Source organism: Dendrobates tinctorius, unplaced genomic scaffold, assembly GCF_039654945.1.
Source record: "Dendrobates tinctorius isolate UK_male_01 unplaced genomic scaffold, ASM3965494v1 ptg000223l, whole genome shotgun sequence".
Classification (NCBI taxonomy): Eukaryota; Metazoa; Chordata; class Amphibia; order Anura; family Dendrobatidae; genus Dendrobates; species Dendrobates tinctorius.
In genome coordinates, this window is record NW_027361890.1 from 9514891 (window position 1) to 9528996 (window position 14106).

Consider the following 14106-nt stretch of genomic DNA (forward strand, 5'->3'; position numbering starts at 1 on the left):
CCGTTTCATTGATGTAGCAATGCCACTTGCAATTAACCCTCCTCTTTGGGACAGGCGAAACATCAGGTTCTTCCACTCCTTTAAGAAAATACCTGGAGTTAAGTCCTCTGCTTGTAATTTTTTAGTCACTGTAAATGGGTGCTCTAGCAATTTTTCCAGCTCAGTCACCTGATTCCACTGACTTTCATTTAGCGTCAGTTGAGGGTTAGCCATGTCTACAAGAAAGGTTTTCAGTTCAACCAAGCGCTGAATCATTAAGTACTGCCCCATTGTGTGGCTTGATCAATAATTGCCCCTTTTCCAGCACGTCTCTTCAAAATTGAGTCAACTTTAGGGGTTCTGGCAACAGTAGCCAATTTTCTCACCTTGCCAATCAGTGCAGCAGCATGTCCTTCTTGCAGACTGTCTCTTATAGCCAGCTGTAGCGTATGCACAACACAGCGCATGTGATGAATGAAAGAACATATTGACACAGTTTCAACAAGATCATCTAAACCAGGGGTCCCCAACCGCCGGTCCGGTGCAGTGCCCTTGCTGGTCCGCGGACACAAGGGGAGCCAGGGGCGGTCAGTGGCGTAGTGGGGGCTGGGGCGGCGCACAGCAATTCATAAACTGCGTGTAGCGGCGGGCAGGGAGCGATCAAGCAGCTCCGCTGCCTGCAAGAGGGAATAGCAGGAGCGGAGCTGCAAGGACCCGTCCAGCTTCCTGCCCGGCGCCCGCGCTTCCTGTCTCTGACTGACAGAGAGGAGCGCGCCGCTGCTGTGTCAGAGCGAGGAAGCGCGGGCGATGCTGCGGACAGGTGAGAGGTGGTGTGTATATATAATGTGTGTGTGTGTGTGTGTGTGTGTGTGTGTGTATGTATGTCTGTCTGTGTGTATATATAATGTGTGTCTGTGTGTGTACATGTATGTGTGTGTTTGTCTGTGTTTGTGTAGGTGGAGCCTGGCCCTGGAGGAGACCATGATGGGGAGAGAAGGCCATGAGGGGGTAATGGGAGAAGGCCATGATGCCTGGGGTGATGGGAGAAGGCCATGATGCCTGGGGTGATGGGAGAAGGCCATGAGGGGGGTAATGGGAGAAGGCCATGAGGGGGGTAATGGGAGAAGGCCATGAGGGGGGTAATGGGAGAAGGCCATGAGGGGGGTAATGGGAGAAGGCCATGAGGGGGGTAATGGGAGAAGGCCATGAAGGGGGGTAATGGGAGAAGGCCATGAAGGGGGGTAATGGGAGAAGGCCATGAGGGGGGGTAATGGGAGAAGGCCATGATGCCTGGGGTGATGGAGAGACGTCAGTGATGGGGTGAAGGCAATGATGGGGAGAAGGGAGTGATGGGGTGAAGGCAATGATGGGGAGAAGGGAGTGATGGGGTGAAGGCAATGATGGGGTGAAGGCAATGATGGAGAGACGTCAGTGATGGGGTGAAGGCAATGATGGAGAGACGGCAGTGATGGGGAGAAGGGAGTGATGGGGAGAAGGGAGTGATGGGGAGAAGGGAGCAGGCAAGAATGGGGTGATGGAGCACTCATTCAAAACCTATGGTGAGTTGAGTCACATTATAAATGTTATTTAATTATAAGTATGCACTGCTACACTACAACCGCGTCCACAGCCCCGCCCCCTTATGACCAAAGCCCCACCCCTGCCACACCTCCATCCCCGCCCTGCCGGGCCATGGAAGAATGGTCTTGCTTGAAACCGGTCCCTGGTGCAAAAAAGGTTGGGGACCACTGATCTAAACTATCATGTTGCTGTTCATCTGAAGCAACTTCAGTTTGCTCCTCAGTTACAATACTGTGTTCCTCTATTTCAAACATTTCTGTGTCTGTGGACCCAGAATGTTCTTCTAGCTGCTGGTCACCATCATTACTCTCATTCATTAGCTTAATAGTACTTATCATATTTGAAGCATTGTCAGTTACGACAGAAAGAACTTGCTGTTTTTTAAGTTCATAGTCTTGCAGAACCTTTTCCACCAAGACCTGGAGAAACTCACTGGTGTGATGAGCTTTGGTGTCTTTTACTGCCAATGTCTTGGTAACTATTTCATTTTTGTCACAAACAAATCGGACATTGATGGCAAAATAGTTCACTCTGTGACGTGTGCAGGCATCCATTTTAAGAAACAGAAAGCGTCCCTTGAGAGTTTTTTAAGTTCTTCCTTTTGTTTAAAAGCTTCTTCGATTACTAATTTTCTAATACTCTCTCTCTCTCCAGAGAAACACCAAGCTTGCGGGCCATTTCCCCATTCAGACACACAAAAGCTGGTCGTGAAAATAATGAAATAGGCACACTATCCTTTACAACAAGCTCTATGATCTGTTTTTTAAATGTATCTACTGTCATTGTCACAGTAACTTTGTCACTGACAAAATATCTTGCAACTGATGGCTGCAAAGTTCTCTGCTCCTTTGTTTGGCTGGAAGAGCTGGGCACTGGTTCATTGGTTTGGATGCAGTCTTTCTCATCCACTGCTTTCAGTACTTCTGGATGAAAGCGCTGTAAATGTCTCTTTAGATTAGAAGCTCTGGTAGGAGCATTTTTATCTTTGCCTGAATATGCACTCATCTTTGCTTCACAGCATTTGTTTTCGTCTGGATCATTTGTCATACACTGACAGACATAATGTTTTCTATCTTGAGTGATGGTGAAATGTTCAAATACAGCTGATTTAATGTGATGCTTCTTTGACATTCTCAGGTTTTTAATTCTGCATTCACAATCCAAATGCCAATTGTTTTTCCTAAAAACAATTGTACAAAATTATTGCCAGGTCGTACAACTGATATAGTGGTCAGTAATACTGTTATTTTTCCTCATGTACTCACAGTTAACTGATGCAAAGTTTGTTGAAAGGATAATACTTCTTACAGTCTTCCTCTTCTGAGTAGCAGGCAGCTGTGAGATGCTTGGAAGACGCACACCTAGTATGATCTAGTCTAGAGGAGGAGCTTTACTACTAAGAATTTGCAACACATTTTCACTTTCAGTTTCATACATTGTAAGTAGGGGGGTTGGGGCAGCATGAGGTTAACCAAGTATAAGATTAGATAAGGGCAGTGGAGAACAGTGACACACAAGAAGTAAGAAATGTCTCTATCTCCAGCAGAACTGCTTATCACTATTCATAGTTTGATAGAACATATATATTTGAGTAACATTTATAAAATTCATATGAAAGTTCAATTATGAAATATTAATACATTTTTTTTTAAAGCTGGAGTCGGTACATTTCTACCGACTCCGACTCCAACCAAAACTAACTCCGACTCCACGACTCCGACTCCACAGCCCTGCTTTTTAGATTGGGAGCTCATTAGGCAGCGATTAAAATGCACCTTGAGTATACACTGACTTTGGCATCACAGAATTTGTTTTCATCTGGGTCACTTATACACTGACACACAAAGTGTTTGTCTTGCGTCACTGAAATGCTTAAATACAGCTGACTTCATAAGATGCTTCTTAGACATTTTGTAATTATGTAAATTCATTCTCAAAAGAATTGTGTCCTTTTAAAGAAAAAAAAAAAAGGTACCATATAAGCTGAGGCCTCTAATTTTTCCTCAAAAATCTGGGATAACTTATGGACTTGAGTATAAGCCAAGGGTGGGAAATGCTGCAACTACTGGTAAATTTCAAAAATAAAAAAGATACTAATAAAAGTAAAATGGTGGCCCCATAAGATGCTCCATAGTAATATATGCACCATATAATGCTGCACAAAGGTTAATGGTGGCCCCATAAGATGCCCCATATAATGCTGCATAAAGGTTAATGGTAGCCCATAACATGCTCCTTTTTAATATATGCCCCATATAATGCTGCTGCGATTTAAAAAAAGACATTTCTCCTTGCTGCACGCTTCTCCTCAGTGTTGCCGGCTCTCTGCAGTGACTGCTCAGGCAGAGGGCGCACACTAAACACGTCATTGCGCCCTCTGACCTGAACGTCACAGCCAGAGGACCTGGGAGACTGAGCGCAGCTGTGGAACGGGCCCAGGTGAATATGGCATGACTCGCCCTCCCCCAGTGCTACTCACCCTCCTGGTGTCTGCATATCAGACTCTGCTACATTTCAGTCCTGGCATCTGGATTTCTCTTCCCGTCTTCCTCCTGTGCTGGTCACATGGTACCGCTCATTAAAGTCATGAATATGGACGTGTCTCCACTCCCATAGGGGTGGAGAACATATTCATGACTTTAATGAGCGGAACCATGTGACCAGCACAGGAGGAAGACGGGAAGAGAAATCCAGATGCCAGGACTGAAATGTAGCAGAGTCTGATATGCAGACGCCAGGAGAGTATCATGTCTCCTGCTCCCCCCTTCCCCACAGTCTTTCTGATGTATGACTCGTGTATAAGCAGAGAAGGTCTTTTTCAGCCCTAAAAAGGGGCTGAAAAACTCTGCTTATACACGAGTATATATGGTATATTGTAATTCTTGCAAGAATAGGGAATCATGCACTGTATAATTTAGGATAGAAATAATACAATCTTTGCCATAAATCAATAGGAGAGATAAGTATAAAGTCTGTAAAATGTTAGCTTTACGCTGACCTCTCAATGTCAGTCTTGTCTCGGGGTACAGCTCACAAAATACTTTGCATCATATTTCTTCAGTCTATGAAGAGGGGATGAGGGAGGGAGCATGTTTGTGCTGAATCATATTCCAGCATGCACACACATGTCCTCATTGATCCTGTTAAAGTATTTACAAATTTGAGATGTTAGAAAAATTTTTCCCCTTATACTCTATGTATAGTGTATGTAAGTCATCAGAGCAGCTAATTTCTTCAAACATGGGTTAAGAGGAAAAACAAACTAAAACGTCAAGCATATAGAGACAATATATACTGGACTATTGATTTATGCACAGTTTATTGAAAGTTTAGATATGCTTTAAGAAGTACTTACCTTAATTCTGCTTTCCTGTTCTCACTCCATAAGTTCTGAGATGAATGCAGGCATTCCTTCCCTGTTATTTTTTTCCCCTTATCTGTAGAGGAGGAGCTTCACTACTTATCATGAGCATAAACTGCAGCACAGATTCATCTCAGCTAAAAGTCTAGACCTTGGATCAGGAATAGGACAGACATTTATAGGACATTTCATAACTTTCCCAAATTCTTATGAAAAAAATATTCCCTGCAAACTGCATTGAACTACTGCACCCAATTTATTATATATTTTTCGAGTCAGTGCATTGTATACCGACTCCACAGCCCTCCTACTTTTCACCCTTTAAATGGGCAAACTGGCCAATTACAAGTTTGTAAACACTTGTTATTCGAATTACAGGATATACCTGAGTTTCACATGTCTCTATAGCCAAATTATTTTCAATCATTTTCTAGGGGTACCATAGGAGGAAGAGCTGCTCTGTTGATGTGAAGCAGCACAGTCGCCAACAGGAGCGGTCTGTGACTGCTCTGAGCATGTGCCTTGTAGAACAGCATGTGCCTTGTAGAACAGGTAGTTAGCAACTACATCCCTGTTAGTTCCTAGACCCATATTAGTAAAAAATGTAAAAATAAAATCTAGTCTCAGACTTCCCTAAAGGGGTACCATAGGAGGAAGAGCTGCTCTGTTGATGTGAAGCAGCACAGTCGCCAACAGGAGCGGTCTGTGACTGCTCTGAGCATGTGCCTTGTAGAACAGCATGTGCCTTGTAGAACAGGTAGTTAGCAACTACATCCCTGTTAGATCCTAGACCCATATTAGTAAAAAATTCAAAATAAAATCTAGTCTCAGACTTCCCTAAAGGGGTACCATAGGAGGAAGAGCTGCTCTGTTGATGTGAAGCAGCACAGTCGCCAACAGGAGCGGTCTGTGACTGCTCTGAGCATGTGCCTTGTAGAACAGGTAGTTAGCAACTACATCCCTGTTAGTTCCTAGACCCATATTAGTAAAAAATTCAAAATAAAATCTAGTCTCAGACTTCCCTAAAGGGGTACCATAGGAGGAAGAGCTGCTCTGTTCATGTGAAGCAGCACAGTCGCCAACAGGAGCGGTCTGTGACTGCTCTGAGCATGTGCCTTGTAGAACAGCATGTGCCTTGTAGAACAGGTAGTTAGCAACTACATCCCTGTTAGTTCCTAGACCCATATTAGTAAAAAATTCAAAATAAAATCTAGTCTCAGACTTCCCTAAAGGGGTACCATAGGAGGAAGAGCTGCTCTGTTCATGTGAAGCAGCACAGTCGCCAACAGGAGCGGTCTGTGACTGCTCTGAGCATGTGCCTTGTAGAACAGCATGTGCCTTGTAGAACAGGTAGTTAGCAACTACATCCCTGTTAGTTCCTAGACCCATATTAGTAAAAAATTCAAAATAAAATCTAGTCTCAGACTTCCCTAAAGGGGTACCATAGGAGGAAGAGCTGCTCTGTTGATGTGAAGCAGCACAGTCGCCAACAGGAGCGGTCTGTGACTGCTCTGAGCATGTGCCTTGTACAACAGATAGTTAGCAACTACATCCCTGTTAGTTCCTAGACCCATATTAGTAAAAAATTAAAAATAAAATCTAGTCTCAGACTTCCCTAAATTGAAAATTACTTTTGTCAATTTTAAGTTGTTTTAGTGACCATTGTCAGTGTTTCATTAACAGAAAGGTAGCAACAATTTAACCAGTGTGTATATTCTTGAGTGTTCCCATTTCTAATTCACTTGTCTCCTGCTCTTAAAAATCCATGGGATTGTCAAATGAAGAAATGACTTTCGCCCTATAAGTTACTAAACTAATTACAGGCCCTCTAGTAACTTCTTTTATTCCACCAGGATGAAGTGTTGAGATCCTTGGTGAAAAAATATGGACAGGGTGAATGGAAACGTGTAGCCAGGCACATGCATGTGAGTAGTTCTGTAATGATCTGTTCGTCTGGGCAATTTCCCTATTGCTATATTTAATCTGTTATACTATTAGCCATCAGTGTTAGGGTTGTCGGAATGCACCAAATAAAATACAATAAGGTGCGTTCGCGCAACCCGGAGTCCACCGTTCAGAGATGGTATACTGCTGCTCGGTAATGGCGATCACAGACTGAACACCGGCGGGGTAACTGCTGACCCGGTGTGTACAGGAGCGAACTCTGTACTGCGCAGAACACAAGTGCCGGAGCCTGTTAATCTCACAGGGCTCGACAAGTTGAACACTAGTTAAGAGACACAGGTCTCTGTCCCAAGGACGTAGGGTTAGTCCCACTAGCGTTCGACACCGCAGCTGCGATGCCTGAACTAAGTCGCACCACATGCGCACTGCACCGGTTCAGCAGATGCCACTAACCACCCAGAGCGGGGAGGTAAGCACTTGACTTGCGCAAGGCGCCGCTGTGAGGAACGCTGCTGCACATGCGGTCCAGTGGTGCCTTGTGCTGACTGGCGCTATCTGGTGCAACACTCGTGTGGAGAGCGGGATGCTCTGTGGCACATAAATTATGCCACTACTGGTGCTGACTCTCTCCCTAAACCCTAACTCGTACACAACTGCGGGTAGGGGTTTCATAATGAGTCAATCACCAGTCTCATACATCCGTCATCACACACACACACCTAACCATCAGAGTCTATATTAACACATGGCCGAGCGGCCATGCGAACCTTTTATAACCGCGTCCTTCCGGGACCTTCCTGATGGTCCAATCCGAGCTGCTTGAGGACCTGAGCATGTGACCTCCGACCTCCTGTGAGAGGTCGTCCCACGGGCATGCTCAGTAGGCTGCAAAAAGGACTTGGCCTCTGGAGCTGCTCGCTGCTGACTAGTGTGAATTGTAATTATATATATATATATATATATATATATATATATATCTCCCCTAAAAATGATACTTTATTAGTTAAAAACCACAAGTGTGGTAAACACACCAAAGAAAAAAGTGACAAGAAATAAACATAAATTGAAAAAGGTGTTAAAACAGAGACCACTCTAAGGTGACACCTAGGAATCCCTGATGTGGTCCTGAGCTTGAGTCTACCTGTCCGCGGAGGTTGGCACCCTAGGGGGGAACGTTGTGGCGCCCCCGCTCAACGATGACTATCCCTAGGGGCCCTAGTATACCCTACAGCCACTAGTGGTCACCTCTACCCGATAATAAAGGGAACCTCTATTACTAGACAGAGACCAATCTGCTCTAAAGAGGGCCCTGTGTCCCAAAGAAAGAGGTTAAAAATAGAACACACATGGCATCAGGTGGTATAATTAGATACTCATTTGCATTATGATGCCCCACATCCGATATCAACAGTGAGGCACCATGTACAGATTAATGGGAGTCAAAAACCGGACACTTTAGATAGATTCCATGTTGCCACGATCTCACAGGTATAAAATCTCTTCATATAGAGAGAAAAATATATCCAAAGCTGGCAATTTAACCAGTGTAGCACAGGATAGAGGATAGTGTCCCATTATTAAATCCATTAACATCCCATTAGCAAAGTAGACACAGAGCTGCCACAGCGATACTCATCTGTGTTTATCGCCACCAGCCATCAAATGGTTAACGCCTCAACGTGTTTCGCCTGAGTAGGCTCATCACAATATCTTGTGTCCCATAACGGTGCATAAACTAGTGTGAATTGCTAAAGCTGGACCAGAGGTGGCAGCAGCAACCAACCTGACCGCACTAGCTTGAGCAAGATGCCAGGAACGACGCCTTTGCTGAGCAGCCTCCTTTGCGGTTGGGACTGAATGGGAGACCACAGAAGGCAAGGCTGGGGATTCCTCCTGTGCAGAGGTCGGAATCCGACGCCTACCTTTCAGCTCTTCTATTTGTCATAAATTTTTCATAAGACATAAAATATATATATATTTTTTCGTCTTTATTAAGAATCGGACAGAGCAACAATGTCAGCACCGATGGCTCCGTGTTCTTCACCCTGACCGCGTCAAAGGACCTTGGACTAAAGAGGAAGATGCGAAGGTAAGAATTATAGCTTACTGCATCAGTATCCAAGAAAAAGCCCAAGATGGCAAAAAATGAGCATAATAGTACGTATAAATAACATGGGGTACTTGGTAATCACTGTTTTTGATCATAAAAGCAATCTCACCTTGACAAGTTGCACCACAATTGGGATGGTGCTCTCTAGTATTAGTACCTCACCTTGTGTCAGACGTAAGAATTATGGCTTAATGCATTGGTAGCCAAGAAAGATCACCGAAATGTCATAATACTTTGATATCATTCACTTTGGTGTTTTTGTGAATGTGACCTCTTGTGCATGTAGGTTATTGCTATGGTGAAGAAGTATGGAACCAAGCACTGGACACTCATTGCACAGAAGCTGAAGGGAAGGTTGGGAAAACAGTGCCGTGAACGCTGGCATAATCACCTCAATCCAGAGGTGAAGAAGTCTTCCTGGACTGAAGAGGAGGATCACATTATCTGTCAAGCGCACAAACTTCTTGGCAATCGCTGGGCAGAAATAGCAAAGTTGTTGCCGGGACGGTATGTAATATTCTATTGCTTTGAATTCCTGCGATCTTGCTTCTGGTTATAACCGTTTATTATATTGGTAAATTTAAAGGTGTAGTGTCATCTGCTTACGTGCGTCAAATTGCAAATTGTTTGTAAAAACATCCAACTTTGCAAATTTACCTCTTAAAAAAAACAATCCCTTTCGTTCACAAGAATGGAGTGACTTATAATTCTATCGTAATGCTAGTTGGATAAGTTTGGTTGCTGAAGTCTCAGGTGGCCAGGTTCCTAATCAAGGAGGGCAACATTTAGAGGCTGTTTGCTAAAGATCTTGTCTCCGATGCTGCAGAGACTAGGCCGCGTCTTCCTGCTGCACAGAACGCACAGTTTAAGGCTGGTTTTATACTATCGTTTGTGTACCCAGCGTAGGGCTGCGTACTTCTTTCCTTAAGATCTGCATGTTGCGTTCTGCGGGTGCGTCAAAACGCCGCACGAGGACACATCCGCATACAAAGCATGTCCCTGCGTACACAATGTTAAACATAGGTACGCAAGACGCATGCGGATCTATGTGGATCTTAAGGAAAGAAGTACGCAGCCCTACGCTGCGTACAGAAACGCTAGTGTGAAACCTGCCAGAGCCAGTTATGCAACCGCACCTCTGGTCTGAACTGTCAATCATAAATAAATAGAAGATGGGACATGCTCTATTAGTGTTGAACCATAAAGTAAAGCAAAAGAGGTATGCTTTTGTTAATGGAAACCATATATTACTACAGAAGGTGTGCTATTATGGCTAACCCTTCACATGAAAAACTCTTCACTACAAATGGGGAGACATGTTTTTTAAAGGGGAGCTCTCGCTTCATTTGAACAATCTAACCTAGTAATATGAATATGGAGGTTATAGACTGCTGTAAAGTCATACATGTGTGCCTCATGGATGATGTCTTGTGGAAAAAATCATCTTTTATCACTTTATATAAACGAGTTCTTCCAAATTATCAGGCAGATGCTGCCAATATTTACAACTGTCTCATCGCTTTATTATCCTATCTTTCTCCTCCCACATCTTCACTCTGTCCGTGTGATGTCATGTGCGCCGCTAAAATTCCTGCGCCTGAACAATCCACCCGTTGTGTCGCGCCCTCTTCAGTGTTCTTTTATGGGCATTGGCTTCACAAAGCTTCTGCGCAGGCGAGTCGTGCTAGGCGAGTGCTGTGCCCTTTCGACTCCGTGTGGTTTTGCATTCTGTTCTTACTTCTTGGCCTTAAAAAAATCATGACCTCTCCAATATTTTTTTTTTTTTTTTCAAATTGCATCTTCAGTGGTTTCACATGTCCATCTTTTGGGGATCATAGCTAGCGATGATGTTGGTGGGAATATAGCCTTACAGTGAATCCTATTTATCTGTAAAGTTTATGCACCTGTTGGCTGTGCTCAAAGTGTCTCTGATCTGCACGTTTCATCCATAGGACAGACAATGCAGTGAAAAATCATTGGAATTCAACAATAAAGCGAAGGGTGGAGACAGTAGGATATCTGAATGGGATAAGGAACAGTGTCACAGACGAGAAAGAAGATAAAGATGACTCTGGTTCACAGACTGTAGTGAAACAGGTACCAGTCTGTGTACATCACCTGCCTTATGTTTAGTGGAACGCACTGCTAATCTTTCTCTGATTTACAGAATGAACAGTCCTCGGTTTCTCAATTAAAAGAGACTGTAGAGAACGGCCTCAACTCTGACATAATGGAAGTGAAAATAGTTGAGGTAAAGTCTGAGCACCTAAGTGAAGGTGAAGAGGAGAGTGCAGAATCCAGCCCCTCATCTGCTGTTGCCTCTGTGAGTTCTGCCCCAGAGAAATGGATGGTGGAATATGTCAACTGCCTGGTGCCAAGCAATGACATGATTGAGTCGGTAAGGAGTGCATATATCGGACTTGTGTGTATGTGAAGTGACGCTTTTCTTTTTCATATTGCCACAGCACTTTAAAATTAAGCGGGGACATGTACAATCATGGCCAAAAGTTTTGAGAATGACACAAATATTTTTACAAAGTCTACTGCTTCATTTTTTCTAATGGCAATTTGCATATACTCCAGAATGTTATAAAGAGTGATCAGCTTAACAGCAATTACTTGCAAAGTCAATATTTGCCTAGAAAATTAACTTTATCCCCCAAAACACATTTCAACATCATTGCAACCCTGCCTTAAAAGGACCAGCTAACATTGTTTCAGTGATTGCTCCATTAACACAGGTGTGGGTGTTGATGAGGACAGGGCTGGAGATCAATCTGTCATGATTAAGTAAGAATGACACCACTGGACACTTTAAAAGGAGGCTGGTGCTTGGCATCATTGTTTCTCTTCTGTTAACCATGGTTATCTCTAAAGAAACACGTGCAGTCATCATTGCACTGCACAAAAATGGCCTAACAGGGAAGAATATCGCAGCTAGAAAAATTGCACCTCAGTCAACAATCTATCGCATCATCAAGAACTTCAAGGAGAGAGGTTCCCTTGTTGCCAAAAAGGCTCCAGGGCGCCCAAGAAAGACCAGCAAGTGCCAGGACCGTCTCTTAAGTGTTTCAGCTGCGGGATCGGGCTACCAGCAGTGCAGAGCTTGCTCAGGAATGGCAGCAGGCAGGTGTGAGTGCATCTGCACGCACTGTGAGGCGGAGACTCTTGGAGCAAGGCCTGGTCTCAAGGAGGGCAGCAAAGAAGCCACTTCTCTCCAGAAAAAACATCATGGACAGACTGATATTCTGCAAGAGGTACAGGGAGTTGACTGCTGAGGACTGGGGTAAAGTCATTTTCTCTGATGAATCCCCTTTTCGATTGTTTGGGACATCTGGAAAACGGCTTATTCGGAGAAGACCAAGTGAGCGCTACCACCAGTCTTGTCTCATGCCATCTGTCAAGCATCCTGAAACCATTCATGTGTGGGGTTGCTTCTCAGCCAAGGAAATGGGCTCTCTGTCTTGCCTAAAAACACAGCCATGAATAAAGAATGGTACCAGAATGTCCTCCAAGAGCAACTTCTCCCAACCGTCCAAAAGCAGTTTGGCGATCAACAATGCCTTTTTCAACATGATGGAGCACCTTGCCATAAAGCAAAGGTGATCACTAAATGGCTCAGGGAACAGAGATTTTGGGACCATGACCTCGAAACTCCCCAGATCTTAATCCCATTGAGAACTTGCGGTCAATCATCAAGAGACGGGTGGACAAACAAAAACCTTCAAATTCAGACAAAATAAAAGCATTGATTTTGCAAGAATGGACTGCTATCAGTCAGGATTTGATCTAGAAGTTGATTGAGAGCATGCCAGGGAGAATTGCTGAGGTCCTGAAGAAGAAGGGTCAACACTGCAAATATTGACTTGCTGCATTAACTCATTCTAACTGTCAATATAACCTTTTGTTACTCATAATATGATTGCAATTATATTTCGGTATGTGATAAAAACATCTGACAAACACACATAAAAACCAGAGGCCAGCAGATCATGTGAAAATATAATATTTGTGTCATTCTCAAAACTTTTGGCCATGACTGTACTCACAAAGAAACACCCAGTTAATAGTTATAGAAATGATGGCTCTGCTTGCAAGCTTAAAATCTATAAGGCAGCCGGGGACACAATAGGTAGAACATGCTGTTAAAATGGATAAGGCATTCCAGATGATGCTGCATGATCTGGACTGCAGCCAGTAGCTGTCTAAATAATCACCATGTGCTATTGGGTGCATGGATATTGTGAAGACATGAATGAGAGGGACCAGATTCTGAGGAAAATTCAGGTGGAGCAGATAAGTGTTAGGCCCATGACATTACTTCATTAATTTGTCTCAAGAGAGGTGTTTTGAAATCTTACTTAGGGGTAAGGTTTCTGCTTGTGGAGAGTGACATACCAGCTCTGGCTTGTCAAGGTAAGGAGGCTTATTTACCATGCAATACTCCTCTTGGGAGTTTAATATGCAAATTGCCTCTTCAGAGAGAAAGAGGACTTGAACTCTATAGTGCCACCTGTTGGTAGTAGCGATCCTAAAAGTCACAATCAACCCTTTAACAAGTCTTGTAATATGACTTAGGATAAAATCCAAATCAGAATCTCAATTTGCAGACACGGTGGTTTGGTCTTTTGGCCCTCGTCAGTGCAAAGTATAAGAACTGATTTGGGTAGGTGAGAGGCTCTGGACTAAGGGGTAAGGTTTCGCCTTGTGGAGAGTGACATACCAGCTCAATCAGTTCTCATACTTTGCACTGACGAGGGCCAATAGCCCGAAACACAATGTATGCATATTGAGATTCTGATTTGGCTTTTATCCTAAGTCATATTACAAGAATCGTTAAAGGGTTGATTGTGACTTGTAGGATTGCTACTACCAACAGGTAGTGCTATAGAGTTCAAGTCCTCTTACTCTATTGCCTCATTGGGGGACACAGAACCATGGGTGTTATGCTGCTGTCCACTAGGAGGTGACACTATGCATAATCTGAAAAAGATTATCTTTGGCTCCTCCTCTGCAGTATACACCCCTGGACAGCGTCAGCCTTCTCCAGTTTTTGCTTAGTGTCGCAAGGAGGCACACCTTTTTTTCTTTTTTTCCTTTCGTCGGAACAGATGAAGAAAAGTGGGTCTCCAGCGAGACTCCCGGCATGGCTCCTTCCTTGGCCCCCTTT

At 43.9% G+C, this 14106-nt stretch overlaps 1 protein-coding gene across 2 annotated transcripts in view; it reads left to right on the forward strand.

The window, feature by feature from the left end:
• Positions 1–14106, forward strand: part of MYBL2 (MYB proto-oncogene like 2) — a 75671-nt gene that overhangs the window by 10930 nt on the left and 50635 nt on the right. For both annotated transcript variants that reach the window (XM_073555329.1, XM_073555330.1), the window contains exons 3-7: positions 6775–6846; positions 8823–8915; positions 9223–9443; positions 10889–11033; positions 11104–11334. In XM_073555329.1, the coding sequence (XP_073411430.1) occupies positions 6775–6846; positions 8823–8915; positions 9223–9443; positions 10889–11033; positions 11104–11334 (762 nt within the window). The remainder of the gene's footprint in view (positions 1–6774; positions 6847–8822; positions 8916–9222; positions 9444–10888; positions 11034–11103; positions 11335–14106) is intronic.